The 27103-nt window shown below is 53.2% G+C and overlaps 1 protein-coding gene across 1 annotated transcript in view; it reads right to left on the bottom strand.

Annotated features, from left to right (window-relative positions):
- The window catches only part of LOC146869449 (E3 ubiquitin-protein ligase TRIM39-like), a 170419-nt gene that overhangs the window by 44380 nt on the left and 98936 nt on the right, over window positions 1-27103 (bottom strand). Inside the window, exon 6 of the mRNA XM_085599850.1 lies at window positions 3354-3380. Within this exon, the coding sequence (XP_085455976.1) occupies window positions 3354-3380 (27 nt within the window). The remainder of the gene's footprint in view (window positions 1-3353; window positions 3381-27103) is intronic.

Here is a 27103-nt window from a genome sequence, read left to right as displayed (position 1 = left end):
GCTACAGAACCCAGAAGTGCTACAGATCCCAGCAGCACTACAGATCCCAGCTGCACCTCAGATGGCAGCAATGCTACAGAACCCAGAAGTGCTTCAGAACCCAGCAGCACTACAGATCCCAGCAGCACTACAGATGCCAGCAGCACTACAGATCCCAGTAGCGCCTCAGATGCCAGCAATGCTACAGACCCCAGCAGTAGTAGAGATCCCAGCAGCACTACAGATCCCAGCAGCACCTCAGATGCCAGCAATGCTACAGAACCCAGAAGTGCTACAGAACCCAACAGCAGTACAGATCCCAGCAGCAGAACAGATCCCAGCAGCGTTACAGATCCCAGCAGCACCTCAGATAGCAGCAATGCTACAGAACCCAGAAGTGCTACAGAACCCAGCAGCAGTACAGATCCCAGCAGCACTACAGATCCCAGCAGACCCTCAGATGGCAGCAATGCTACAGAACCCAGAAGTGCTATAGATCCCAGCAGCACTTCAGATCCCACCAGCACTACAGATCCCAGCAGCACCTCAGATGCCAGCAATGCTACAGACCCCAGAAGTAGTACAGATCCCAGCAGCACTACAGATCCCAGCAGCACCTCAGATGTCAGCAATGCTACAGAACCCAGAAGTGCTACAGACCCCAGCAGCACTACAGATCCCAGCAGCACTACAGATCCCAGCAGCAGTACAGATCCCAGCAGCAGTACAGATCCCAGCAGCACCTCAGATGCCAGCAATGCTACAGACCCCAGCAGTAGAACAGATCCCAGCAGCACTACTGATCCGATTGAAAGGCACAGGTTTAGAACCTTATTGTTATTTCTCTCAATGTTTTGTTATTTTACGGTTGTCTAAAAGGGTTTCTTTGAGTAGTAATACAAATTAATAAATAGAACACCTCCACTTGTGTTACATTTTAAATCCCGAATTTACAGGCAGATTTACTAATCCTTTCTCACTCGGTTTGCGTTAAAACAGGGATGCACACCTGGTGCAAAGTGCTGTTTCGGGTCTTATCTTCCAGTGCAAATCCTGAATAGTGTTCGGTGGTGGCCTGAAAGTAACACTGTAGCACTATGCACTACTTTACGGCAAGGATGTGTCCCATGGGGTAAGGGGGGGTTGATGGACGCTAAACCACATCTACTAACTTTCACAGAAAGGGATTTGCATCAGCAGCAGTGCAGACTCCAGCAAGAAGCGCACAGACTAGAGCAGGAGCACAGATACTAGTAGTACTGCAGACTCCAGCGAGAAGCGCACAGACTGCAGCAGCAGCACAGATACCAGCAGGTGTGCAGACTCCAGTGAGAAGCGCACAGACTGCAGCAGCAGCACAGACACCAGCAGTACTGCAGACTCCAGCGAGAAGCGCACAGACTGCAGCAGCAGCACAGATACCAGCAGTGGTGCAGACTCCAGCGAGAAGCGCACAGACTGCAGCAGCAGCAGCACAGATACCAGCAGTACTGCAGACTCCAGCGAGAAGCGCACAGACTGCAGCAGCAGCACAGATACCAGTAGTACTGCAGACTCCAGCGAGAAGCGCACACAGACTGCAGCAGCAGCACAGAGACCAGCAGTGGTGCAGACTCCAGCGAGAAGCGCACAGACTGCAGCAGCAGCACAGAGACCAGCAGTGGTGCAGACTCCAGCGAGAAGCGCACGGACTGCAGCAGCAGCACAGATACCAGCAGTACTGCGGACTCCAGCAAGAAGGGCATGGACTGCAGCAGCAGCACAGACACCAGCAGTACTGCAGACTCCAGCAAGAAGGGCACGGACTGCAGCAGCAGCACAGACACCAGCAGTACTGCAGACTCCAGCAAGAAGGGCACGGACTGCAGCAGCAGCACAGACACCAGCAGTACTGCAGATACCAGCAAGAAGTGCACAGACTGCAGCACAGACACCAGCAGTACTGCAGACTCCAGCGAGAAGCGCACAGACTGCAGCAGCAGCACAGATACCAGCAGTGGTGAAGACTCCAGTGAGAAGCACACGGACTGCAGCAGCAGCAGCACAGATACCAGCAGTGGTGCAGACTCCAGCAAGAAGCGCACAGACTGCAGCAGCAGCACAGATACCAGCAGTACTGCAGACTCCAGCGAGAAGCGCACAGACTGTAGCAGTAGCACAGATACCAGCAGTACTGCAGACTCCAGCGAGGAGCGCACAGACTGCAGCAGCAGCACAGATACCAGCAGTACTGCAGACCCCAGCAGTGGTGCAGATCCTAGAAGCAGTGAAGCCCCCAGAAACGGCACAGACCAAGCAGCACTACAGATCCCAATACCAGCCGTGCTGCAGATCCCAGAAGCACTGAAGATCCTAGCAGTGCACAGACCACAGCAGCACTACTGATCCCAGCAGTAGAGTAGATCCCAACAGCAGTGCAGATTCCAGCAGCAGTGCAGATTCCAGCAGCAGTGCAGACCCCAGAAGCCGTGCGGACACCAGGAGTGGCACAGACCACAGCAGAATACAGACCGCAACAGAGGTGCAATCCCAGCAGAGGTGCAGATTCCAAGAGTGGTGCAGATCCTAGAAGCAATGAAAGCCCAGCAATGGCACAGACCACAGCAGAGTTACAGGCCCTGCAGCAGAGTTACAAGCCCCTGCAGCAGAGTTGCAGGCCCCTGCAGCAGAGTTACAGACCCCTGCAGCAGAGTTACAGACCCCTGCAGCAGAGTTACAGCCCCCTGCAGCAGAGTTACAGCCCCCTGCAGCAGAGTTACAGCCCCCTGCAGCAGAGTTACAGCCCCCTGCAGCAGAGTTACAGCCCCCTGCAGCAGAGTTACAGCCCCCTGCAGCAGAGTTACAGCCCCCTGCAGCAGAGTTACAGCCCCCTGCAGCAGAGATACAGCCCCCTGCAGCAGAGATACAGCCCCCTGCAGCAGAGTTACGGGCCCCTGCAGCAGAGTTACGGGCCCCTGCAGCAGAGTTACGGGCCCCTGCAGCAGAGTTACGGGCCCCTGCAGCAGAGTTACGGGCCCCTGCAGCAGAGTTATGGGCCCCTGCAGCAGAGTTACAGGCCCCTGCAGCAGAGTTACGGGCCCCTGCAGCAGAGTTACGGGCCCCTGCAGCAGTGCTCGTTGTCTGTTCTCTCCCAGAGAGCGGCGGTGTGCTCTGATGAGCTCTACTGCCAAAGCATGAATAATACCGAAGCAAGAAAGAAGAGTCCATCTAACCAACAGGAGAGACCCTACGACATGCTGCACATTGTTAATAAGTGAATGATATCAAATGAATGCACAGAGAGACTCTCAGATGCAACTCCTTGAAAACACATAACACAGAGAAATGAAAGAGAATTAAGTAAGGAAACCAAAAGAAGGACAATCTGTAGTTACCTGCAAAGCAGCGGGCCCATTTCCACTCTAGAAGACAAACACAGGAAATTAAAACAGTATAAACACATATGAAAAATACACAAATTTGGATCTACAAACAGGGTTTACTATGCAAAAATATATTTTATGTGGAAATGTTCTGAAATCTAAGTCACTAAAAATTCACTTCGGTGTCCTGGGCAGTGACGCTGCTTCAGTTCTGCTCCTTGGCACCCTGGCTGGCAGCCGGACCGTATGGAGTAGCCCTTGAATTCCCTGTTTTTTGTCCTTGCGCATTTCTGCGGCACCATATGGGCTTATCTTGGTTCTAGTTTACGTAAAGTTTTGAGGACAACACATACATCAATTGAATGTCATTCGAGATGCTGTGCATCATATGCCAGTGTCTGGAAGGCGGAACACCTACATCCCGTAAGGATACGGTACATTGTACTGGGCCTCCATCACTTACCACTCAGCTGAAATAACGAGCAGATTTATTACAAAAAATCATGCAGCGCAGCACGTCACATTGCTGCGCTGCGTGACAGGGTAAGGGCAGGAATGCACAGCATTTAACATTATACAGCGCATTCCTGTCTTCTCTCTGTACTGGTGCACAGTGTGCTCCCTAACACCAACACAGGTGCACAAGTGCACTATGGTGCAAGCGTGTCTGTATTATAGGCAGGATTGTTTTTGTGCAGGAAGGGACATTGACTGAGGCATTTTCCTTTTTCAATGCGTGCGGCATAATGCAGCACACCTACAGGAAGTAACGAGGAGAAATAAAGATCTTTCTCCTCATTACGCCTCACCTGGTGAGGAGTAGAATTTAGACATTACCAGGTCTACCAGTAATGACAAATCTGGGAATACGGCAAAATACGGGTGGATGCGTGGGAACACCTATGCTCCCCCCCATAGAATGTCTCCCTGGGGCAGAGTAACGCCACACAGTGATATGCGCTACTTTACTCTCGATGTATCTAGCCTCGCAAGGCCACGCAGTGAGCAAACCAAGGGTCACAGCCGACCCTCTATGACTTCCATGGCACTACTATCCCTCGCCTCCCAAGAAGACGGAGCCTGGTAATACAAAATGTGATGGAGACATTTCTGAAGTCTGCCATCCCCATATCATCACAGTGTGTGGTGGGGTCAGTGAGGCTTCGGATTCATCCCACTGAGATGGAAACGTTATTAGAGTCTGAGCTGAGTGACAAAGCCACACGCAGTGCTTCTCTCTGCAACACCTGAGGATACATCTAGGTGCTGCATTGCTGCTTCCTCCCCTGCACCACCCACTGATGTGAAGGGCTGCATAATATAAGCCCAATCTGAGCTGAGTGACATAAAGTCACACGCAGGGCTTCTCTCTGCAACGCCTGAGGATACATCTAGGTGCTGCATTGCTCCTTTCTTCCACTGCACCACCCACTGATGTGAAGGGCTGCTCAATATAAGTCCAATCTGAGCTGAGTGACATAAAGCCACACGCAGGGCTTCTCTCTGCAACGCCCGAGGATACATCTAGGTGCTGCATTGCAGCTTCCTCCCCTGCACCACCCACTGATGTGAAGGGCTGCCCAATATAAGCCCAATCTGAGCTGAGTGACAAAGCCACATGCAGGGCTTCTCTCTGCAACGCCCGAGGATACATCTAGGTGCTGCATTGCTGCTTCCTCCCCTGCACCACCCACTGATGTGAAGGGCTGCATAATATAAGCCCAATCTGAGCTGAGTGACACAAAGCCACACGCAGGGCTTCTCTCTGCAACAGCCAAGGATACATCTAGGTGCTGCATTGCTGCTTCCCTGCACCGCCCACGGATGTGAAGGGCTGCATAATATAGCCCAATCTGAGCTGAGTGACAAAGCCACACGCAGGGCTTCTCTCTGCAACGCCAGAGGATACATCTAGGTGCAGCATTGGTGCTTCCTCCCTTGCACCACCCACTGATGTGAAGGGCTGCAGAAAATAAGCCCAATCTGAGCGGAGTGACAGAGCCACACGCAGGGCTTCTCTCTGCAACGCCTGAGGATACATCTAGGTGCTGCATTGCTGCTTCCTCCCCTGCACCACCCACTGATGTGAAGGGCTGCCCAATATAAGCCCAATCTGAGCTGAGTGACATAAAGCCACACGCAGGGCTTCTCTCTGCAACGCCCGAGGATACATCTAGGTGCTGCATTGCTGCTTCCTCCCCGGCACCACCCACTGATGTGAAGGGCTGCATAATATAAGCCCAATCTGAGCTGAGTGACATAAAGCCACACGCAGGGCTTCTCTCTGCAACGCCAGAGGATACATCTAGGTGCAGCATTGGTGCTTCCTCCCTTGCACCACCCACTGATGTGAAGGGCTGCAGAAAATAAGCCCAATCTGAGCGGAGTGACAGAGCCACACGCAGGGCTTCTCTCTGCAACGCCTTAGGATACATCTAGGTGCTGCATTGCGGCTTCCTCCCTTGCACCACCCACTGATGTGAAGAGCTGCATAATATAAGCCCAATCTGAGCTGAGTGACATAAAGCCACACGCAGGGCTTCTCTCTGCAACGCCTGAGGATACATCTAGGAGCTGCATTGCTGCTTGCTCCACTGCACCACCCACTGATGTGAAGGGCTGCATAATATAAGCCCAATCTGAGCTGAGTGACAAAGCCACACGCAGGGCTTCTCTCTGCAACGCCCGAGGATACATCTAGGTGCTGCATTGCTGCTTCCTCCCCTGCACCACCCACTGATGTGAAGGGCTGCATAATATAAGCCCAATCTGAGCTGAGTGACACAAAGCCACACACAGGGCTTCTCTCTGCAACGCCTGAAGATACATCTAGGTGCTGCATTGCTGCTTCCTCCCATGCACCAGCCACTGATGTGAAGGGCTGCCCAATATAAGCCCAATCTGAGCTGAGTGACATAAAGCCACACACAGGGCTTCTCTCTGCAACGCCTGAAGATACATCTAGGTGCTGCATTGCTGCTTCCTCCCCTGCACAACCCACTGATGTGAAGGGCTGCCCAATATAAGCCCAATCTGAGTGGAGTGACATAAAGCCACACGCAGGGCTTCTCTCTGCAACGCCCGAGGATACATCTAGGTGCTGCATTGCTGCTTCCTCCCCGGCACCACCCACTGATGTGAAGGGCTGCATAATATAAGCCCAATCTGAGCTGAGTGACATAAAGCCACACGCAGGGCTTCTCTCTGCAACAGCCAAGGATACATCTAGGTGCTGCATTGCTGCTTCCCTGCACCGCCCACGGATGTGAAGGGCTGCATAATATAAGCCCAATCTGAGCTGAGTGACAAAGCCACACTGTTAGACGGCGACCTCAGAGGAGCCCGGAAAGGGGGTCCTGACTACCCTGAGACCCACCCTCAAAGTATCGTAGCCGGGCACTGGCGGGAGACTCCTCAGGAGGGGGAATCTCGTATCGAGGATCGTACTTCTGGCACCCCACGACACAGAAACACCACACCGTGCGTTCTTAGGAATCAATCTTTATCAAACAGGTTAGCACTGCAAATATGTACAAGGAGAGCACGGGCTCAATGAGTCTCGGAAGGGATAGGGGGTAGCGGGACAGTCTCTGGTAAAAAGGTTCAAGGCAAGGACGTACCCGGCGCACAGCTCACAATCCTCGAGCTGGGGGGTAGGCTTGTTGTCGTTGGGGTCCGGCGGGACCGGTGGAGTCTGTGGAAGCCGCGAGTCACTCAGCGGGCTCAGGTGCAAGTTCGGAGGTCTTACGATCTTCAGGGAGCCGCGAGTCACTCAGCAGGGCTCAAGTACAAGTTCGGAGGTCTTACGATCTTCGGGGAGCCGCGAGTCACTCAGCAGGGCTCAGGTACAAGTTCGGAGGTCTTACGATCTTCAGGGAGCCGCGAGTCACTCAGCAGGGCTCAGGTACAGTTCGGAGGTCTTACGATCGTCAGGGAGCCGCGAGTCACTCAGCAGGGCTCAGGTGGTTCTAAGTTCCAGGAGCCGCGACCGCGTCAGCAGGCTCTCGTTGTTCCAGCGTAGAATCTGCCGGACAGTCCCAGAGCACCCCTTGTTATAGGTCGACCCCTCTTTGATGTCCGGAATCTGTGCAGGCAGGGGTCTTGTCACCTGGGGGTCGCTTGTCGGGGTTTCCTGCCATTGTCTTTTGATCCCTTCAGGGCCGGGTCGGGAGGAGTCCCAGACACCCAGCAGGCGTGGAGCCAGCCCTCAGGGAGGCCGGAGGGCCGATCGAAACCCATCGTCCCAGGGGAGTTCAGAGGTGCGATAGAAACTGCTCCTCCCTCTCTCATCCCCTGGAAGCGTGATGTCCTCCAGCCGGAGTGGCGCCTCTAGGCCCGGGTCGCGCTGAGGCCGGGCGGCCATCTTGGTGCATGAAGTGGGCACGCGGGCCCGGGGTGGCCGAAAGGAGAGAGGCCATGGACGAGGATGTCCGGGTCGGGTGCGTGTGTTCTGGTGAGAAAGATCGGCTAGGCCGTGTGCTTGGGGCTGCAGGTACCAGGTTAGGTGGTGCGGGGACAAGTAGAGCCATGCTACGAGGCCGGGTCCAACACACACGCAGGGCTTCTCTCTGCAATGCCAGAGGATACATCTAGGTGCAGCATTGGTGCTTCCTCCCTTGCACCACCCACTGATGTGAAGGGCTGCAGAAAATAAGCCCAATCTGAGCGGAGTGACAGAGCCACACGCAGGGCTTCTCTCTGCAACGCCTTAGGATACATCTAGGTGCTGAATTGCTGCTTCCTCCCTTGCACCACCCACTGATGTGAAGGGCTGCATAATATAAGCCCAATCTGAGCTGAGTGACATAAAGCCACGCGCAGGGCTTCTCTCTGCAGTGCCTGAGGATACATCTAGGTGCTGCATTGCTGCTTCCTCCCCTGCACCACACACTGATGTGAAGGGCTGCATAATATAAGCCCAATCTGAGCTGAGTGACATAAAGCCACACGCAGGGCTTCTCTCTGCAACGCCTGAGGATACATCTAGGTGCTGCATTGCTGCTTCCTCCCTTGCACCACCCACTGATGTGAAGGGCTGGTTAATATAAGCCCAATCTGAGCTGAGTGACAAAGCCACACACAGGGCTTCTCTCTGCAACGCCTGAGGATACATCTAGGTGCTGCATTGCTACTTGCTTCCCTGCACCACACACTGATGTGAAGGGCTGCATAATATAAGCCCAATCTGAGCTGAGTGACATAAAGACACACGCAGGGCTTCTCTCTGCAACGCCCGAGGATACATCTAGGTGCTGCATTGCTGCTTGCTCCCCCGCACCACCCACTGATGTGAAGGGCTGCATAATATAAGCCCAATCTGAGCTGAGTGACATAAAGACACACGCAGGGCTTCTCTCTGCAACGCCCGAGGATACATCTAGGTGCTGCATTGCTGCTTCCTCCCCTGCACCACCCACTGATGTGAAGGGCTGCATAATATAAGCCCAATCTGAGCTGAGTGACATAAAGCCACACACAGGGCTTCTCTCTGCAACGCCTGAGGATACATCTAGGTGCTGCATTGCTGCTTCCTCCCCTGCACCACCCACTGATGTGAAGGGCTGCATAATATAAGCCCAATCTGAGCTGAGTGACAAAGCCACACGCAGGTCTTCTCTCTGCAACGCCTGAGGATACATCTAGGTGCTGCATTGCTGCTTCCTCCCCGGCACCACCCACTGATGTGAAGGGCTGCATAATATAAGCCCAATCTGAGCTGAGTGACATAAAGCCACACGCAGGGCTTCTCTCTGCAACGCCTGAGGATACATCTAGGTGCTGCATTGCTGCTTCCTCCCCGGCACCACCCACTGATGTGAAGGGCTGCATAATATAAGCCCAATCTGAGCTGAGTGACATAAAGCCACACGCAGGGCTTCTCTCTGCAACGCCCGAGGATACATCTAGGTGCTGCATTGCTGCTTCCTCCCCAGCACCACCCACTGTTGTGAAGGGCTGCATAATATAAGCCCAATCTGAGCTGAGTGACATAAAGCCCCACGCAGGGCTTCTCTCTGCAACGCCTGAGGATACATCTAGTTGCTGCATTGCTGCTTCCTCCCCTGCACCACCCACTGATGTGAAGGACTGCATAATATAAGCCCAATATGAGCTGAGTGACACAAAGCCACACGCAGGGCCTCTCTCTGCAACGCCTGAGGATACATTTAGTTGCTGCATTGCTGCTTCCTCCCCTGCACCACCCACTGATGTGAAGGACTGCATAATATAAGCCCAATATGAGCTGAGTGACACAAAGCCACACGCAGGGCTTCTCTCTGCAATGCCCGAGGATACATCTAGGTGCTGCATTGCTGTTTCCTCCCCTGCACCACCTACTGATATGAAGGGCTGCCCAATATAAGCCCAATCTGAGCTGAGTGACATAAAGACACACGCAGGGCTTCTCTCTGCAACGCCTGAGGATACATCTAGGTGCTGCATTGCTGCTTGATCCCTTGCACCACCCACTGATGTGAAGGGCTGCATAATATAAGCCCAATCTGAGCTGAGTGACATAAAGTCACACGCAGGGCTTCTCTGCAACGCCAGAGGACACATCTAGGTGCTGCATTGCTGCTTCCTCCCTTGCACCACCCACGGATGTGAAGGGCTGCCCAATATAAGCCCAATCTGAGCGGAGTGACACAGCCACACGCAGGGCTTCTCTCTGCAACGCCTGAGGATACATCTAGGTGCTGCATTGCTGCTTCCTCCCCTGCACCACCCACTGATGTGAAGGGCTGCATAATATAAGCCCAATCTGAGCTGAGTGACATAAAGCCACATGCAGGGCTTCTCTCTGCAACGCCTGAGGATACATCTAGGTGCTGCATTGCTGCTTATTCCCTTGCACCACCCACTGATGGGAAGAGCTGCATAATATAAGCCCAATCTGAGCTGAGTGACAAAGCCACACGCAGGGCTTCTCTCTGCAACGCCTGAGGATACATCTAGGTGCTGCATTGCTGCTTCCTCCCCTGCACCACCCACTGATGTGAAGGGCTGCCCAATATAAGCCCAATCTGAGCTGAGTGACATAAAGCCACACGCAGGGCTTCTCTCTGCAACGCCTGAGGATACATCTAGGTGCTGCATTGCTGCTTGCTCCCCTGCACCACCCACTGATGTGAAGGGCTGCCCAATATAAGCCCAATCTGAGCTGAATGACAAAGCCACACGCAGGCCTTCTCTCTGCAATGCCTGAGGATACATCTAGGTGCTGCATTGCTGTTTCCCTGCACCACCCACTGATGTGAAGGGCTGCATAATATAAGCCCAATCTGAGTTGAGTGACATAAAGCCACACACAGGGCTTCTCTCTGCAACGCCTGAGGATACATCTAGGTGCTGCATTGCTGCTTCCTCCCCTGCACCACCCACTGATGTGAAGGGCTGCATAATATAAGCCCAATCTGAGCTGAGTGACAAAGCCACACGCAGGGCTTCTCTCTGCAACGCCCGAGGATACATCTAGGTGCTGCATTGCTGCTTCCCTACACCACCCACTGATGTGAAGGGCTGCATAATATAAGCCCAATCTGAGCAGAGTGACATAAAGCGACACACAGGGCTTCTCTCTGCAACGCCCGAGGATACATCTAGGTGCTGCATTGCTGCTTCCTCCCTTGCTCCACCCACTGATGTGAAGGGCTGCCCAATATAAGCCCAATCTGAGCTGTGACAAAGCCACACGCAGGGCTTCACGTTGCAATGCCCGAGGATACATCTAAGTGCTGCATTGCTGCTTATTCCCTTGCACCACCCACTGATGGGAAGAGCTGCATAATATAAACCCAATCTGAGCTGAGTGACATAAAGCCACACGCAGGGCTTCTGTCTGCAACGCCCGAGGATACATCTAGGTGCTGCATTGCTGCTTCCTCCCCGGCACCACCCACTGATGTGAAGGGCTGCATAATATAAGCCCAATCTGAGCGGAGTGACATAAAGCCACACGCAGGGCTTCTCTCTGCAACGCCCGAGGATACATCTAGGTGCTGCATTGCTGCTTCCCTGCACCACCCACTGATGTGAAGGGCTGCATAATATAAGCCCAATCTGAGCAGAGTGACATAAAGCGACACACAGGGCTTCTCTCTGCAACGCCCAAGGATACATCTAGGTGCTGCATTGCTGCTTCCTCCCTTGCTCCACCCACTGATGTGAAGGGCTGCCCAATATAAGCCCAATCTGAGCTGTGACAAAGCCACACGCAGGGCTTCACGTTGCAATGCCCGAGGATACATCTAAGTGCTGCATTGCTGCGTATTCCCTTGCACCACCCACTGATGGGAAGAGCTGCATAATATAAGCCCAATCTGAGCTGAGTGACATAAAGCCACACGCAGGGCTTCTGTCTGCAACGCCCGAGGATACATCTAGGTGCTGCATTGCTGCTTCCTCCCCGGCACCACCCACTGATGTGAAGGGCTGCATAATATAAGCCCAATCTGAGCTGAGTGACAAAGCCACACGCAGGTCTTCTCTCTGCAACGCCTGAGGATACATCTAGGTGCTGCATTGCTGCTTCCTCCCCGGCACCACCCACTGATGTGAAGGGCTGCATAATATAAGCCCAATCTGAGCTGAGTGACATAAAGCCACGCGCAGGGCTTCTCTCTGCAACGCCTGAGGATACATCTAGGTGCTGCATTGCTGCTTCCTCCCCGGCACCACCCACTGATGTGAAGGGCTGCATAATATAAGCCCAATCTGAGCTGAGTGACATAAAGCCACACGCAGGGCTTCTCTCTGTAACGCCCGAGGATACATCTAGGTGCTGCATTGCTGCTTCCTCCCCAGCACCACCCACTGTTGTGAAGGGCTGCATAATATAAGCCCAATCTGAGCTGAGTGACACAAAGCCACACGCAGGGCTTCTCTCTGCAATGCCCGAGGATACATCTAGGTGCTGCATTGCTGTTTCCTCCCCTGCACCACCTACTGATGTGAAGGACTGCATAATATAAGCCCAATATGAGCTGAGTGACACAAAGCCACACGCAGGGCTTCTCTCTGCAATGCCCGAGGATACATCTAGGTGCTGCATTGCTGTTTCCTCCCCTGCACCACCTACTGATATGAAGGGCTGCCCAATATAAGCCCAATTTGAGCTGAGTGACATAAAGACACACGCAGGGCTTCTCTCTGCAACGCCTGAGGATACATCTAGGTGCTGCATTGCTGCTTGATCCCTTGCACCACCCACTGATGTGAAGGGCTGCATAATATAAGCCCAATCTGAGCTGAGTGACATAAAGTCACACGCAGGGCTTCTCTGCAACGCCAGAGGACACATCTAGGTGCTGCATTGCTGCTTCCTCCCTTGCACCACCCTTGGATGTGAAGGGCTGCCCAATATAAGCCCAATCTGAGCGGAGTGACACAGCCACACGCAGGGCTTCTCTCTGCAACGCCTGAGGATACATCTAGGTGCTGCATTGCTGCTTCCTCCCCTGCACCACCCACTGATGTGAAGGGCTGCATAATATAAGCCCAATCTGAGCTGAGTGACATAAAGCCACATGCAGGGCTTCTCTCTGCAACGCCTGAGGATACATCTAGGTGCTGCATTGCTGCTTATTCCCTTGCACCACCCACTGATGGGAAGAGCTGCATAATATAAGCCCAATCTGAGCTGAGTGACAAAGCCACACGCAGGGCTTCTCTCTGCAACGCCTGAGGATACATCTAGGTGCTGCATTGCTGCTTCCTCCCCTGCACCACCCACTGATGTGAAGGGCTGCCCAATATAAGCCCAATCTGAGCTGAGTGACATAAAGCCACACGCAGGGCTTCTCTCTGCAACGCCTGAGGATACATCTAGGTGCTGCATTGCTGCTTGCTCCCCTGCACCACCCACTGATGTGAAGGGCTGCCCAATATAAGCCCAATCTGAGCTGAATGACAAAGCCACACGCAGGCCTTCTCTCTGCAATGCCTGAGGATACATCTAGGTGCTGCATTGCTGTTTCCCTGCACCACCCACTGATGTGAAGGGCTGCATAATATAAGCCCAATCTGAGTTGAGTGACATAAAGCCACACGCAGGGCTTCTCTCTGCAACGCCTGAGGATACATCTAGGTGCTGCATTGCTGCTTCCTCCCCTGCACCACCCACTGATGTGAAGGGCTGCATAATATAAGCCCAATCTGAGCTGAGTGACAAAGCCACACGCAGGGCTTCTCTCTGCAACGCCCGAGGATACATCTAGGTGCTGCATTGCTGCTTCCCTACACCACCCACTGATGTGAAGGGCTGCATAATATAAGCCCAATCTGAGCAGAGTGACATAAAGCGACACACAGGGCTTCTCTCTGCAACGCCCGAGGATACATCTAGGTGCTGCATTGCTGCTTCCTCCCTTGCTCCACCCACTGATGTGAAGGGCTGCCCAATATAAGCCCAATCTGAGCTGTGACAAAGCCACACGCAGGGCTTCACGTTGCAATGCCCGAGGATACATCTAAGTGCTGCATTGCTGCTTATTCCCTTGCACCACCCACTGATGGGAAGAGCTGCATAATATAAGCCCAATCTGAGCTGAGTGACATAAAGCCACACGCAGGGCTTCTGTCTGCAACGCCCGAGGATACATCTAGGTGCTGCATTGCTGCTTCCTCCCCGGCACCACCCACTGATGTGAAGGGCTGCATAATATAAGCCCAATCTGAGCGGAGTGACATAAAGCCACACGCAGGGCTTCTCTCTGCAACGCCCGAGGATACATATAGGTGCTGCATTGCTGCTTGCTCCCCTGCACCACCCACTGATGTGAAGGGCTGCCCAATATAAGCCCAATCTGAGCGGAGTGACATAAAGCCACACGCAGGGCTTCTGTCTGCAACGCCTGAGGATACATCTAGGTGCTGCATTGCTGCTTCCCTGCACCACCCACTGATGTGAAGGGCTGCATAATATAAGCCCAATCTGAGCAGAGTGACATAAAGCGACACACAGGGCTTCTCTCTGCAACGCCCGAGGATACATCTAGGTGCTGCATTGCTGCTTCCTCCCTTGCTCCACCCACTGATGTGAAGGGCTGCCCAATATAAGCCCAATCTGAGCTGTGACAAAGCCACACGCAGGGCTTCACGTTGCAATGCCCGAGGATACATCTAAGTGCTGCATTGCTGCTTATTCCCTTGCACCACCCACTGATGGGAAGAGCTGCATAATATAAGCCCAATCTGAGCTGAGTGACATAAAGCCACACGCAGGGCTTCTGTCTGCAACGCCCGAGGATACATCTAGGTGCTGCATTGCTGCTTCCTCCCCGGCACCACCCACTGATGTGAAGGGCTGCATAATATAAGCCCAATCTGAGCGGAGTGACATAAAGCCACACGCAGGGCTTCTCTCTGCAACGCCCGAGGATACATATAGGTGCTGCATTGCTGCTTGCTCCCCTGCACCACCCACTGATGTGAAGGGCTGCATAATATAAGCCCAATCTGAGCGGAGTGACATAAAGCCACACGCAGGGCTTCTCTAGGTGCTGCATTGCTGCTTGCTCCCCTGCACCACCCACTGATGTGAAGGGCTGCATAATATAAGCCCAATCTGAGCGGAGTGACATAAAGCTACACGCAGGGCTTCTCTCTGCAACGCCTGAGGATACATCTAGGTGCTGCATTGCTGCTTGCTCCCCTGCACCACCCACTGATGTGAAGGGCTGCCCAATATAAGCCCAATCTGAGCGGAGTGACATAAAGCCACACGCAGGGCTTCTCTCTGCAACGCCTGAGTATACATCTAGGTGCTGCATTGCTGTTTCCTCCCCTGCACGACCCACTGATGTGAAGGACTGCGTAATATAAACCCAATCTGAGCGGAGTGACAAAGCCACACGTAGGACTTCTCTCTGCAACGCCAGAGGATACATCTAGGTGCTGCATTGCTGCTTCCCTGCACCACCCACTGATGTGAAGGGCTGCATAATATAAGCCCAATCTGAGCGGAGTGACATAAAGCCACACGCAGGGCTTCTCTCTGCAACGCCTGAGGATACATCTAGGTGCTGCATTGCTGCTTCCTCCCCTGCACCACCTACTGATATGAAGGGCTGCCCAATATAAGCCCAATCTGAGCTGAGTGACATAAAGCCACATGCAGGGCTTCTCTCTGCAACGCCTGAGGATACATCTAGGTGCTGCATTGCTGCTTATTCCCTTGCACCACCCACTGATGGGAAGAGCTGCATAATATAAGCCCAATCTGAGCTGAGTGACAAAGCCACACGCAGGGCTTCTCTCTGCAACGCCTGAGGATACATCTAGGTGCTGCATTGCTGCTTCCTCCCCTGCACCACCCACTGATGTGAAGGGCTGCCCAATATAAGCCCAATCTGAGCTGAGTGACATAAAGCCACACGCAGGGCTTCTCTCTGCAACGCCTGAGGATACATCTAGGTGCTGCATTGCTGCTTGCTCCCCTGCACCACCCACTGATGTGAAGGGCTGCCCAATATAAGCCCAATCTGAGCTGAATGACATAAAGCCACACACAGGGCTTCTCTCTGCAATGCTTGAGGATACATCTAGGTGCTGCATTGCTGTTTCCCTGCACCACCCACTGATGTGAAGGGCTGCATAATATAAGCCCAATCTGAGTTGAGTGACATAAAGCCACACACAGGGCTTCTCTCTGCAACGCCTGAGGATACATCTAGGTGCTGCATTGCTGCTTCCTCCCCTGCACCACCCACTGATGTGAAGGGCTGCATAATATAAGCCCAATCTGAGCTGAGTGACAAAGCCACACGCAGGGCTTCTCTCTGCAACGCCCGAGGATACATCTAGGTGCTGCATTGCTGCTTCCCTACACCACCCACTGATGTGAAGGGCTGCATAATATAAGCCCAATCTGAGCAGAGTGACATAAAGCGACACACAGGGCTTCTCTCTGCAACGCCCGAGGATACATCTAGGTGCTGCATTGCTGCTTCCTCCCTTGCTCCACCCACTGATGTGAAGGGCTGCCCAATATAAGCCCAATCTGAGCTGTGACAAAGCCACACGCAGGGCTTCACGTTGCAATGCCCGAGGATACATCTAAGTGCTGCATTGCTGCTTATTCCCTTGCACCACCCACTGATGGGAAGAGCTGCATAATATAAGCCCAATCTGAGCTGAGTGACATAAAGCCACACGCAGGGCTTCTGTCTGCAACGCCCGAGGATACATCTAGGTGCTGCATTGCTGCTTCCTCCCCGGCACCACCCACTGATGTGAAGGGCTGCATAATATAAGCCCAATCTGAGCGGAGTGACATAAAGCCACACGCAGGGCTTCTCTCTGCAACGCCCGAGGATACATATAGGTGCTGCATTGCTGCTTGCTCCCCTGCACCACCCACTGATGTGAAGGGCTGCCCAATATAAGCCCAATCTGAGCGGAGTGACATAAAGCCACACGCAGGGCTTCTGTCTGCAACGCCCGAGGATACATCTAGGTGCTGCATTGCTGCTTCCCTGCACCACCCACTGATGTGAAGGGCTGCATAATATAAGACCAATCTGAGCAGAGTGACATAAAGCGACACACAGGGCTTCTCTCTGCAATGCCCGAGGATACATCTAGGTGCTGCATTGCTGCTTCCTTCCTTGCTCCACCCACTGATGTGAAGGGCTGCCCAATATAAGCCTAATCTGAGCTGTGACAAAGCCACACGCAGGGCTTCACGTTGCAATGCCCGAGGATACATCTAAGTGCTGCATTGCTGCTTATTCCCTTGCACCACCCACTGATGGGAAGAGCTGCATAATATAAGCCCAATCTGAGCTGAGTGACATAAAGCCACACGCAGGGCTTCTGTCTGCAACGCCCGAGGATACATCTAGGTGCTGCATTGCTGCTTCCTCCCCGGCACCACCCACTGATGTGAAGGGCTGCATAATATAAGCCCAATCTGAGCTGAGTGACAAAGCCACACGCAGGTCTTCTCTCTGCAACGCCTGAGGATACATCTAGGTGCTGCATTGCTGCTTCCTCCCCGGCACCACCCACTGATGTGAAGGGCTGCATAATATAAGCCCAATCTGAGCTGAGTGACATAAAGCCACGCGCAGGGCTTCTCTCTGCAACGCCTGAGGATACATCTAGGTGCTGCATTGCTGCTTCCTCCCCGGCACCACCCACTGATGTGAAGGGCTGCATAATATAAGCCCAATCTGAGCTGAGTGACATAAAGCCACACGCAGGGCTTCTCTCTGTAACGCCCGAGGATACATCTAGGTGCTGCATTGCTGCTTCCTCCCCAGCACCACCCACTGTTGTGAAGGGCTGCATAATATAAGCCCAATCTGAGCTGAGTGACATAAAGCCCCACGCAGGGCTTCTCTCTGCAACGCCTGAGGATACATCTAGTTGCTGCATTGCTGCTTCCTCCCCTGCACCACCCACTGATGTGAAGGACTGCATAATATAAGCCCAATATGAGCTGAGTGACACAAAGCCACACGCAGGGCCTCTCTCTGCAACGCCTGAGGATACATTTAGTTGCTGCATTGCTGCTTCCTCCCCAGCTCCACCCACTGATGTGAAGGACTGCATAATATAAGCCCAATATGAGCTGAGTGACACAAAGCCACACGCAGGGCTTCTCTCTGCAATGCCCGAGGATACATCTAGGTGCTGCATTGCTGTTTCCTCCCTTGCACCACCTACTGATGTGAAGGACTGCGTAATATAAACCCAATCTGAGCGGAGTGACAAAGCCACACGTAGGACTTCTCTCTGCAACGCCTGAGGATACATCTAGGTGCTGCATTGCTGCTTGCTCCCCTGCACCACCCACTGATGTGAAGGGCTGCCCAATATAAGCCCAATCTGAGCTGAATGACATAAAGCCACACACAGGGCTTCTCTCTGCAATGCCTGAGGATACATCTAGGTGCTGCATTGCTGTTTCCCTGCACCACCCACTGATGTGAAGGGCTGCATAATATAAGCCCAATCTGAGTTGAGTGACATAAAGCCACACACAGGGCTTCTCTCTGCAATGCCTGAGGATACATCTAGGTGCTGCATTGCTGCTTCCTCCCCTGCACCACCCACTGATGTGAAGGGCTGCATAATATAAGCCCAATCTGAGCTGAGTGACAAAGCCACACGCAGGGCTTCTCTCTGCAACGCCCGAGGATACATCTAGGTGCTGCATTGCTGCTTCCCTACACCACCCACTGATGTGAAGGGCTGCATAATATAAGCCCAATCTGAGCAGAGTGACATAAAGCGACACACAGGGCTTCTCTCTGCAACGCCCGAGGATACATCTAGGTGCTGCATTGCTGCTTCCTCCCTTGCTCCACCCACTGATGTGAAGGGCTGCCCAATATAAGCCCAATCTGAGCTGTGACAAAGCCACACGCAGGGCTTCACGTTGCAATGCCCGAGGATACATCTAAGTGCTGCATTGCTGCTTATTCCCTTGCACCACCCACTGATGGGAAGAGCTGCATAATATAAGCCCAATCTGAGCTGAGTGACATAAAGCCACACGCAGGGCTTCTGTCTGCAACGCCCGAGGATACATCTAGGTGCTGCATTGCTGCTTCCTCCCCGGCACCACCCACTGATGTGAAGGGCTGCATAATATAAGCCCAATCTGAGCGGAGTGACATAAAGCCACACGCAGGGCTTCTCTCTGCAACGCCCGAGGATACATATAGGTGCTGCATTGCTGCTTGCTCCCCTGCACCACCCACTGATGTGAAGGGCTGCCCAATATAAGCCCAATCTGAGCGGAGTGACATAAAGCCACACGCAGGGCTTCTGTCTGCAACGCCCGAGGATACATCTAGGTGCTGCATTGCTGCTTCCCTGCACCACCCACTGATGTGAAGGGTTGCATAATATAAGCCCAATCTGAGCAGAGTGACATAAAGCGACACACAGGGCTTCTCTCTGCAACGCCCGAGGATACATCTAGGTGCTGCATTGCTGCTTCCTCCCTTGCTCCACCCACTGATGTGAAGGGCTGCCCAATATAAGCCCAATCTGAGCTGTGACAAAGCCACACGCAGGGCTTCACGTTGCAATGCCCGAGGATACATCTAAGTGCTGCATTGCTGCTTATTCCCTTGCACCACCCACTGATGGAAAGAGCTGCATAATATAAGCCCAATCTGAGCTGAGTGACATAAAGCCACACGCAGGGCTTCTGTCTGCAACGCCCGAGGATACATCTAGGTGCTGCATTGCTGCTTCCTCCCCGGCACCACCCACTGATGTGAAGGGCTGCATAATATAAGCCCAATCTGAGCTGAGTGACAAAGCCACACACAGGTCTTCTCTCTGCAACGCCTGAGGATACATCTAGGTGCTGCATTGCTGCTTCCTCCCCGGCACCACCCACTGATGTGAAGGGCTGCATAATATAAGCCCAATCTGAGCTGAGTGACATAAAGCCACGCGCAGGGCTTCTCTCTGCAACGCCTGAGGATACATCTAGGTGCTGCATTGCTGCTTCCTCCCCGGCACCACCCACTGATGTGAAGGGCTGCATAATATAAGCCCAATCTGAGCTGAGTGACATAAAGCCACACGCAGGGCTTCTCTCTGTAACGCCCGAGGATACATCTAGGTGCTGCATTGCTGCTTCCTCCCCAGCACCACCCACTGTTGTGAAGGGCTGCATAATATAAGCCCAATCTGAGCTGAGTGACACAAAGCCACACGCAGGGCTTCTCTCTGCAATGCCCGAGGATACATCTAGGTGCTGCATTGCTGTTTCCTCCCCTGCACCACCTACTGATATGAAGGGCTGCCCAATATAAGCCCAATCTGAGCTGAGTGACATAAAGACACACGCAGGGCTTCTTTCTGCAACGCCTGAGGATACATCTAGGTGCTGCATTGCTGCTTGATCCCTTGCACCACCCACTGATGTGAAGGGCTGCATAATATAAGCCCAATCTGAGCTGAGTGACATAAAGTCACACGCAGGGCTTCTCTGCAACGCCAGAGGACACATCTAGGTGCTGCATTGCTGCTTCCTCCCTTGCACCACCCACGGATGTGAAGGGCTGCCCAATATAAGCCCAATCTGAGCGGAGTGACACAGCCACACGCAGGGCTTCTCTCTGCAACGCCTGAGGATACATCTAGGTGCTGCATTGCTGCTTCCTCCCCTGCACCACCCACTGATGTGAAGGGCTGCATAATAGAAGCCCAATCTGAGCTGAGTGACATAAAGCCACATGCAGGGCTTCTCTCTGCAACGCCTGAGGATACATCTAGGTGCTGCATTGCTGCTTATTCCCTTGCACCACCCACTGATGGGAAGAGCTGCATAATATAAGCCCAATCTGAGCTGAGTGACAAAGCCACACGCAGGGCTTCTCTCTGCAATGCCTGAGGATACATCTAGGTGCTGCATTGCTGCTTCCTCCCCTGCACCACCCACTGATGTGAAGGGCTGCCCAATATAAGCCCAATCTGAGCTGAGTGACAAAGCCACACGCAGGGCTTCTCTCTGCAACGCCTGAGGATACATCTAGGTGCTGCATTGCTGCTTGCTCCCCTGCACCACCCACTGATGTGAAGGGCTGCCCAATATAAGCCCAATCTGAGCTGAATGACAAAGCCACACGCAGGCCTTCTCTCTGCAATGCCTGAGGATACATCTAGGTGCTGCATTGCTGTTTCCCTGCACCACCCACTGATGTGAAGGGCTGCATAATATAAGCCCAATCTGAGTTGAGTGACATAAAGCCACACGCAGGGCTTCTCTCTGCAACGCCTGAGGATACATCTAGGTGCTGCATTGCTGCTTCCTCCCCTGCACCACCCACTGATGTGAAGGGCTGCATAATATAAGCCCAATCTGAGCTGAGTGACAAAGCCACACGCAGGGCTTCTCTCTGCAACGCCCGAGGATACATCTAGGTGCTGCATTGCTGCTTCCCTACACCACCCACTGATGTGAAGGGCTGCATAATATAAGCCCAATCTGAGCAGAGTGACATAAAGCGACACACAGGGCTTCTCTCTGCAACGCCCGAGGATACATCTAGGTGCTGCATTGCTGCTTCCTCCCTTGCTCCACCCACTGATGTGAAGGGCTGCCCAATATAAGCCCAATCTGAGCTGTGACAAAGCCACACGCAGGGCTTCACGTTGCAATGCCCGAGGATACATCTAAGTGCTGCATTGCTGCTTATTCCCTTGCACCACCCACTGATGGGAAGAGCTGCATAATATAAGCCCAATCTGAGCTGAGTGACATAAAGCCACACGCAGGGCTTCTGTCTGCAACGCCCGAGGATACATCTAGGTGCTGCATTGCTGCTTCCTCCCCGGCACCACCCACTGATGTGAAGGGCTGCATAATATAAGCCCAATCTGAGCGGAGTGACATAAAGCCACACGCAGGGCTTCTCTCTGCAACGCCCGAGGATACATCTAGGTGCTGCATTGCTGCTTCCCTGCACCACCCACTGATGTGAAGGGCTGCATAATATAAGCCCAATCTGAGCAGAGTGACATAAAGCGACACACAGGGCTTCTCTCTGCAACGCCCAAGGATACATCTAGGTGCTGCATTGCTGCTTCCTCCCTTGCTCCACCCACTGATGTGAAGGGCTGCCCAATATAAGCCCAATCTGAGCTGTGACAAAGCCACACGCAGGGCTTCACGTTGCAATGCCCGAGGATACATCTAAGTGCTGCATTGCTGCGTATTCCCTTGCACCACCCACTGATGGGAAGAGCTGCATAATATAAGCCCAATCTGAGCTGAGTGACATAAAGCCACACGCAGGGCTTCTGTCTGCAACGCCCGAGGATACATCTAGGTGCTGCATTGCTGCTTCCTCCCCGGCACCACCCACTGATGTGAAGGGCTGCATAATATAAGCCCAATCTGAGCGGAGTGACATAAAGCCACACGCAGGGCTTCTCTCTGCAACGCCCGAGGATACATCTAGGTGCTGCATTGCTGCTTCCCTGCACCACCCACTGATGTGAAGGGCTGCATAATATAAGCCCAATCTGAGCAGAGTGACATAAAGCGACACACAGGGCTTCTCTCTGCAACGCCCAAGGATACATCTAGGTGCTGCATTGCTGCTTCCTCCCTTGCTCCACCCACTGATGTGAAGGGCTGCCCAATATAAGCCCAATCTGAGCTGTGACAAAGCCACACGCAGGGCTTCACGTTGCAATGCCCGAGGATACATCTAAGTGCTGCATTGCTGCGTATTCCCTTGCACCACCCACTGATGGGAAGAGCTGCATAATATAAGCCCAATCTGAGCTGAGTGACATAAAGCCACACGCAGGGCTTCTGTCTGCAACGCCCGAGGATACATCTAGGTGCTGCATTGCTGCTTCCTCCCCGGCACCACCCACTGATGTGAAGGGCTGCATAATATAAGCCCAATCTGAGCTGAGTGACAAAGCCACACGCAGGTCTTCTCTCTGCAACGCCTGAGGATACATCTAGGTGCTGCATTGCTGCTTCCTCCCCGGCACCACCCACTGATGTGAAGGGCTGCATAATATAAGCCCAATCTGAGCTGAGTGACATAAAGCCACGCGCAGGGCTTCTCTCTGCAACGCCTGAGGATACATCTAGGTGCTGCATTGCTGCTTCCTCCCCGGCACCACCCACTGATGTGAAGGGCTGCATAATATAAGCCCAATCTGAGCTGAGTGACATAAAGCCACACGCAGGGCTTCTCTCTGTAACGCCCGAGGATACATCTAGGTGCTGCATTGCTGCTTCCTCCCCAGCACCACCCACTGTTGTGAAGGGCTGCATAATATAAGCCCAATCTGAGCTGAGTGACACAAAGCCACACGCAGGGCTTCTCTCTGCAATGCCCGAGGATACATCTAGGTGCTGCATTGCTGTTTCCTCCCCTGCACCACCTACTGATGTGAAGGACTGCATAATATAAGCCCAATATGAGCTGAGTGACACAAAGCCACACGCAGGGCTTCTCTCTGCAATGCCCGAGGATACATCTAGGTGCTGCATTGCTGTTTCCTCCCCTGCACCACCTACTGATATGAAGGGCTGCCCAATATAGGCCCAATTTGAGCTGAGTGACATAAAGACCCACGCAGGGCTTCTCTCTGCAACGCCTGAGGATACATCTAGGTGCTGCATTGCTGCTTGATCCCTTGCACCACCCACTGATGTGAAGGGCTGCATAATATAAGCCCAATCTGAGCTGAGTGACATAAAGTCACACGCAGGGCTTCTCTGCAACGCCAGAGGACACATCTAGGTGCTGCATTGCTGCTTCCTCCCTTGCACCACCCTTGGATGTGAAGGGCTGCCCAATATAAGCCCAATCTGAGCGGAGTGACACAGCCACACGCAGGGCTTCTCTCTGCAACGCCTGAGGATACATCTAGGTGCTGCATTGCTGCTTCCTCCCCTGCACCACCCACTGATGTGAAGGGCTGCATAATATAAGCCCAATCTGAGCTGAGTGACATAAAGCCACATGCAGGGCTTCTCTCTGCAACGCCTGAGGATACATCTAGGTGCTGCATTGCTGCTTATTCCCTTGCACCACCCACTGATGGGAAGAGCTGCATAATATAAGCCCAATCTGAGCTGAGTGACAAAGCCACACGCAGGGCTTCTCTCTGCAACGCCTGAGGATACATCTAGGTGCTGCATTGCTGCTTCCTCCCCTGCACCACCCACTGATGTGAAGGGCTGCCCAATATAAGCCCAATCTGAGCTGAGTGACATAAAGCCACACGCAGGGCTTCTCTCTGCAACGCCTGAGGATACATCTAGGTGCTGCATTGCTGCTTGCTCCCCTGCACCACCCACTGATGTGAAGGGCTGCCCAATATAAGCCCAATCTGAGCTGAATGACAAAGCCACACGCAGGCCTTCTCTCTGCAATGCCTGAGGATACATCTAGGTGCTGCATTGCTGTTTCCCTGCACCACCCACTGATGTGAAGGGCTGCATAATATAAGCCCAATCTGAGTTGAGTGACATAAAGCCACACGCAGGGCTTCTCTCTGCAACGCCTGAGGATACATCTAGGTGCTGCATTGCTGCTTCCTCCCCTGCACCACCCACTGATGTGAAGGGCTGCATAATATAAGCCCAATCTGAGCTGAGTGACAAAGCCACACGCAGGGCTTCTCTCTGCAACGCCCGAGGATACATCTAGGTGCTGCATTGCTGCTTCCCTACACCACCCACTGATGTGAAGGGCTGCATAATATAAGCCCAATCTGAGCAGAGTGACATAAAGCGACACACAGGGCTTCTCTCTGCAACGCCCGAGGATACATCTAGGTGCTGCATTGCTGCTTCCTCCCTTGCTCCACCCACTGATGTGAAGGGCTGCCCAATATAAGCCCAATCTGAGCTGTGACAAAGCCACACGCAGGGCTTCACGTTGCAATGCCCGAGGATACATCTAAGTGCTGCATTGCTGCTTATTCCCTTGCACCACCCACTGATGGGAAGAGCTGCATAATATAAGCCCAATCTGAGCTGAGTGACATAAAGCCACACGCAGGGCTTCTGTCTGCAACGCCCGAGGATACATCTAGGTGCTGCATTGCTGCTTCCTCCCCGGCACCACCCACTGATGTGAAGGGCTGCATAATATAAGCCCAATCTGAGCGGAGTGACATAAAGCCACACGCAGGGCTTCTCTCTGCAACGCCCGAGGATACATATAGGTGCTGCATTGCTGCTTGCTCCCCTGCACCACCCACTGATGTGAAGGGCTGCCCAATATAAGCCCAATCTGAGCGGAGTGACATAAAGCCACACGCAGGGCTTCTGTCTGCAACGCCCGAGGATACATCTAGGTGCTGCATTGCTGCTTCCCTGCACCACCCACTGATGTGAAGGGCTGCATAATATAAGACCAATCTGAGCAGAGTGACATAAAGCGACACACAGGGCTTCTCTCTGCAATGCCCGAGGATACATCTAGGTGCTGCATTGCTGCTTCCTTCCTTGCTCCACCCACTGATGTGAAGGGCTGCCCAATATAAGCCTAATCTGAGCTGTGACAAAGCCACACGCAGGGCTTCACGTTGCAATGCCCGAGGATACATCTAAGTGCTGCATTGCTGCTTATTCCCTTGCACCACCCACTGATGGGAAGAGCTGCATAATATAAGCCCAATCTGAGCTGAGTGACATAAAGCCACACGCAGGGCTTCTGTCTGCAACGCCCGAGGATACATCTAGGTGCTGCATTGCTGCTTCCTCCCCGGCACCACCCACTGATGTGAAGGGCTGCATAATATAAGCCCAATCTGAGCTGAGTGACAAAGCCACACGCAGGTCTTCTCTCTGCAACGCCTGAGGATACATCTAGGTGCTGCATTGCTGCTTCCTCCCCGGCACCACCCACTGATGTGAAGGGCTGCATAATATAAGCCCAATCTGAGCTGAGTGACATAAAGCCACGCGCAGGGCTTCTCTCTGCAACGCCTGAGGATACATCTAGGTGCTGCATTGCTGCTTCCTCCCCGGCACCACCCACTGATGTGAAGGGCTGCATAATATAAGCCCAATCTGAGCTGAGTGACATAAAGCCACACGCAGGGCTTCTCTCTGTAACGCCCGAGGATACATCTAGGTGCTGCATTGCTGCTTCCTCCCCAGCACCACCCACTGTTGTGAAGGGCTGCATAATATAAGCCCAATCTGAGCTGAGTGACATAAAGCCCCACGCAGGGCTTCTCTCTGCAACGCCTGAGGATACATCTAGTTGCTGCATTGCTGCTTCCTCCCCTGCACCACCCACTGATGTGAAGGACTGCATAATATAAGCCCAATATGAGCTGAGTGACACAAAGCCACACGCAGGGCCTCTCTCTGCAACGCCTGAGGATACATTTAGTTGCTGCATTGCTGCTTCCTCCCCAGCTCCACCCACTGATGTGAAGGACTGCATAATATAAGCCCAATATGAGCTGAGTGACACAAAGCCACACGCAGGGCTTCTCTCTGCAATGCCCGAGGATACATCTAGGTGCTGCATTGCTGTTTCCTCCCTTGCACCACCTACTGATGTGAAGGACTGCGTAATATAAACCCAATCTGAGCGGAGTGACAAAGCCACACGTAGGACTTCTCTCTGCAACGCCTGAGGATACATCTAGGTGCTGCATTGCTGCTTGCTCCCCTGCACCACCCACTGATGTGAAGGGCTGCCCAATATAAGCCCAATCTGAGCTGAATGACATAAAGCCACACACAGGGCTTCTCTCTGCAATGCCTGAGGATACATCTAGGTGCTGCATTGCTGTTTCCCTGCACCACCCACTGATGTGAAGGGCTGCATAATATAAGCCCAATCTGAGTTGAGTGACATAAAGCCACACACAGGGCTTCTCTCTGCAATGCCTGAGGATACATCTAGGTGCTGCATTGCTGCTTCCTCCCCTGCACCACCCACTGATGTGAAGGGCTGCATAATATAAGCCCAATCTGAGCTGAGTGACAAAGCCACACGCAGGGCTTCTCTCTGCAACGCCCGAGGATACATCTAGGTGCTGCATTGCTGCTTCCCTACACCACCCACTGATGTGAAGGGCTGCATAATATAAGCCCAATCTGAGCAGAGTGACATAAAGCGACACACAGGGCTTCTCTCTGCAACGCCCGAGGATACATCTAGGTGCTGCATTGCTGCTTCCTCCCTTGCTCCACCCACTGATGTGAAGGGCTGCCCAATATAAGCCCAATCTGAGCTGTGACAAAGCCACACGCAGGGCTTCACGTTGCAATGCCCGAGGATACATCTAAGTGC

The sequence above is a fragment of the Triturus cristatus genome, chromosome 1_1 (genome assembly GCF_964204655.1).
Source record: "Triturus cristatus chromosome 1_1, aTriCri1.1, whole genome shotgun sequence".
Taxonomy (NCBI): domain Eukaryota; kingdom Metazoa; phylum Chordata; class Amphibia; order Caudata; family Salamandridae; genus Triturus; species Triturus cristatus.
The sequence above is the reverse complement of the archived record's forward strand: the minus strand, read 5'-3'. Positions and strand labels throughout refer to the sequence as shown.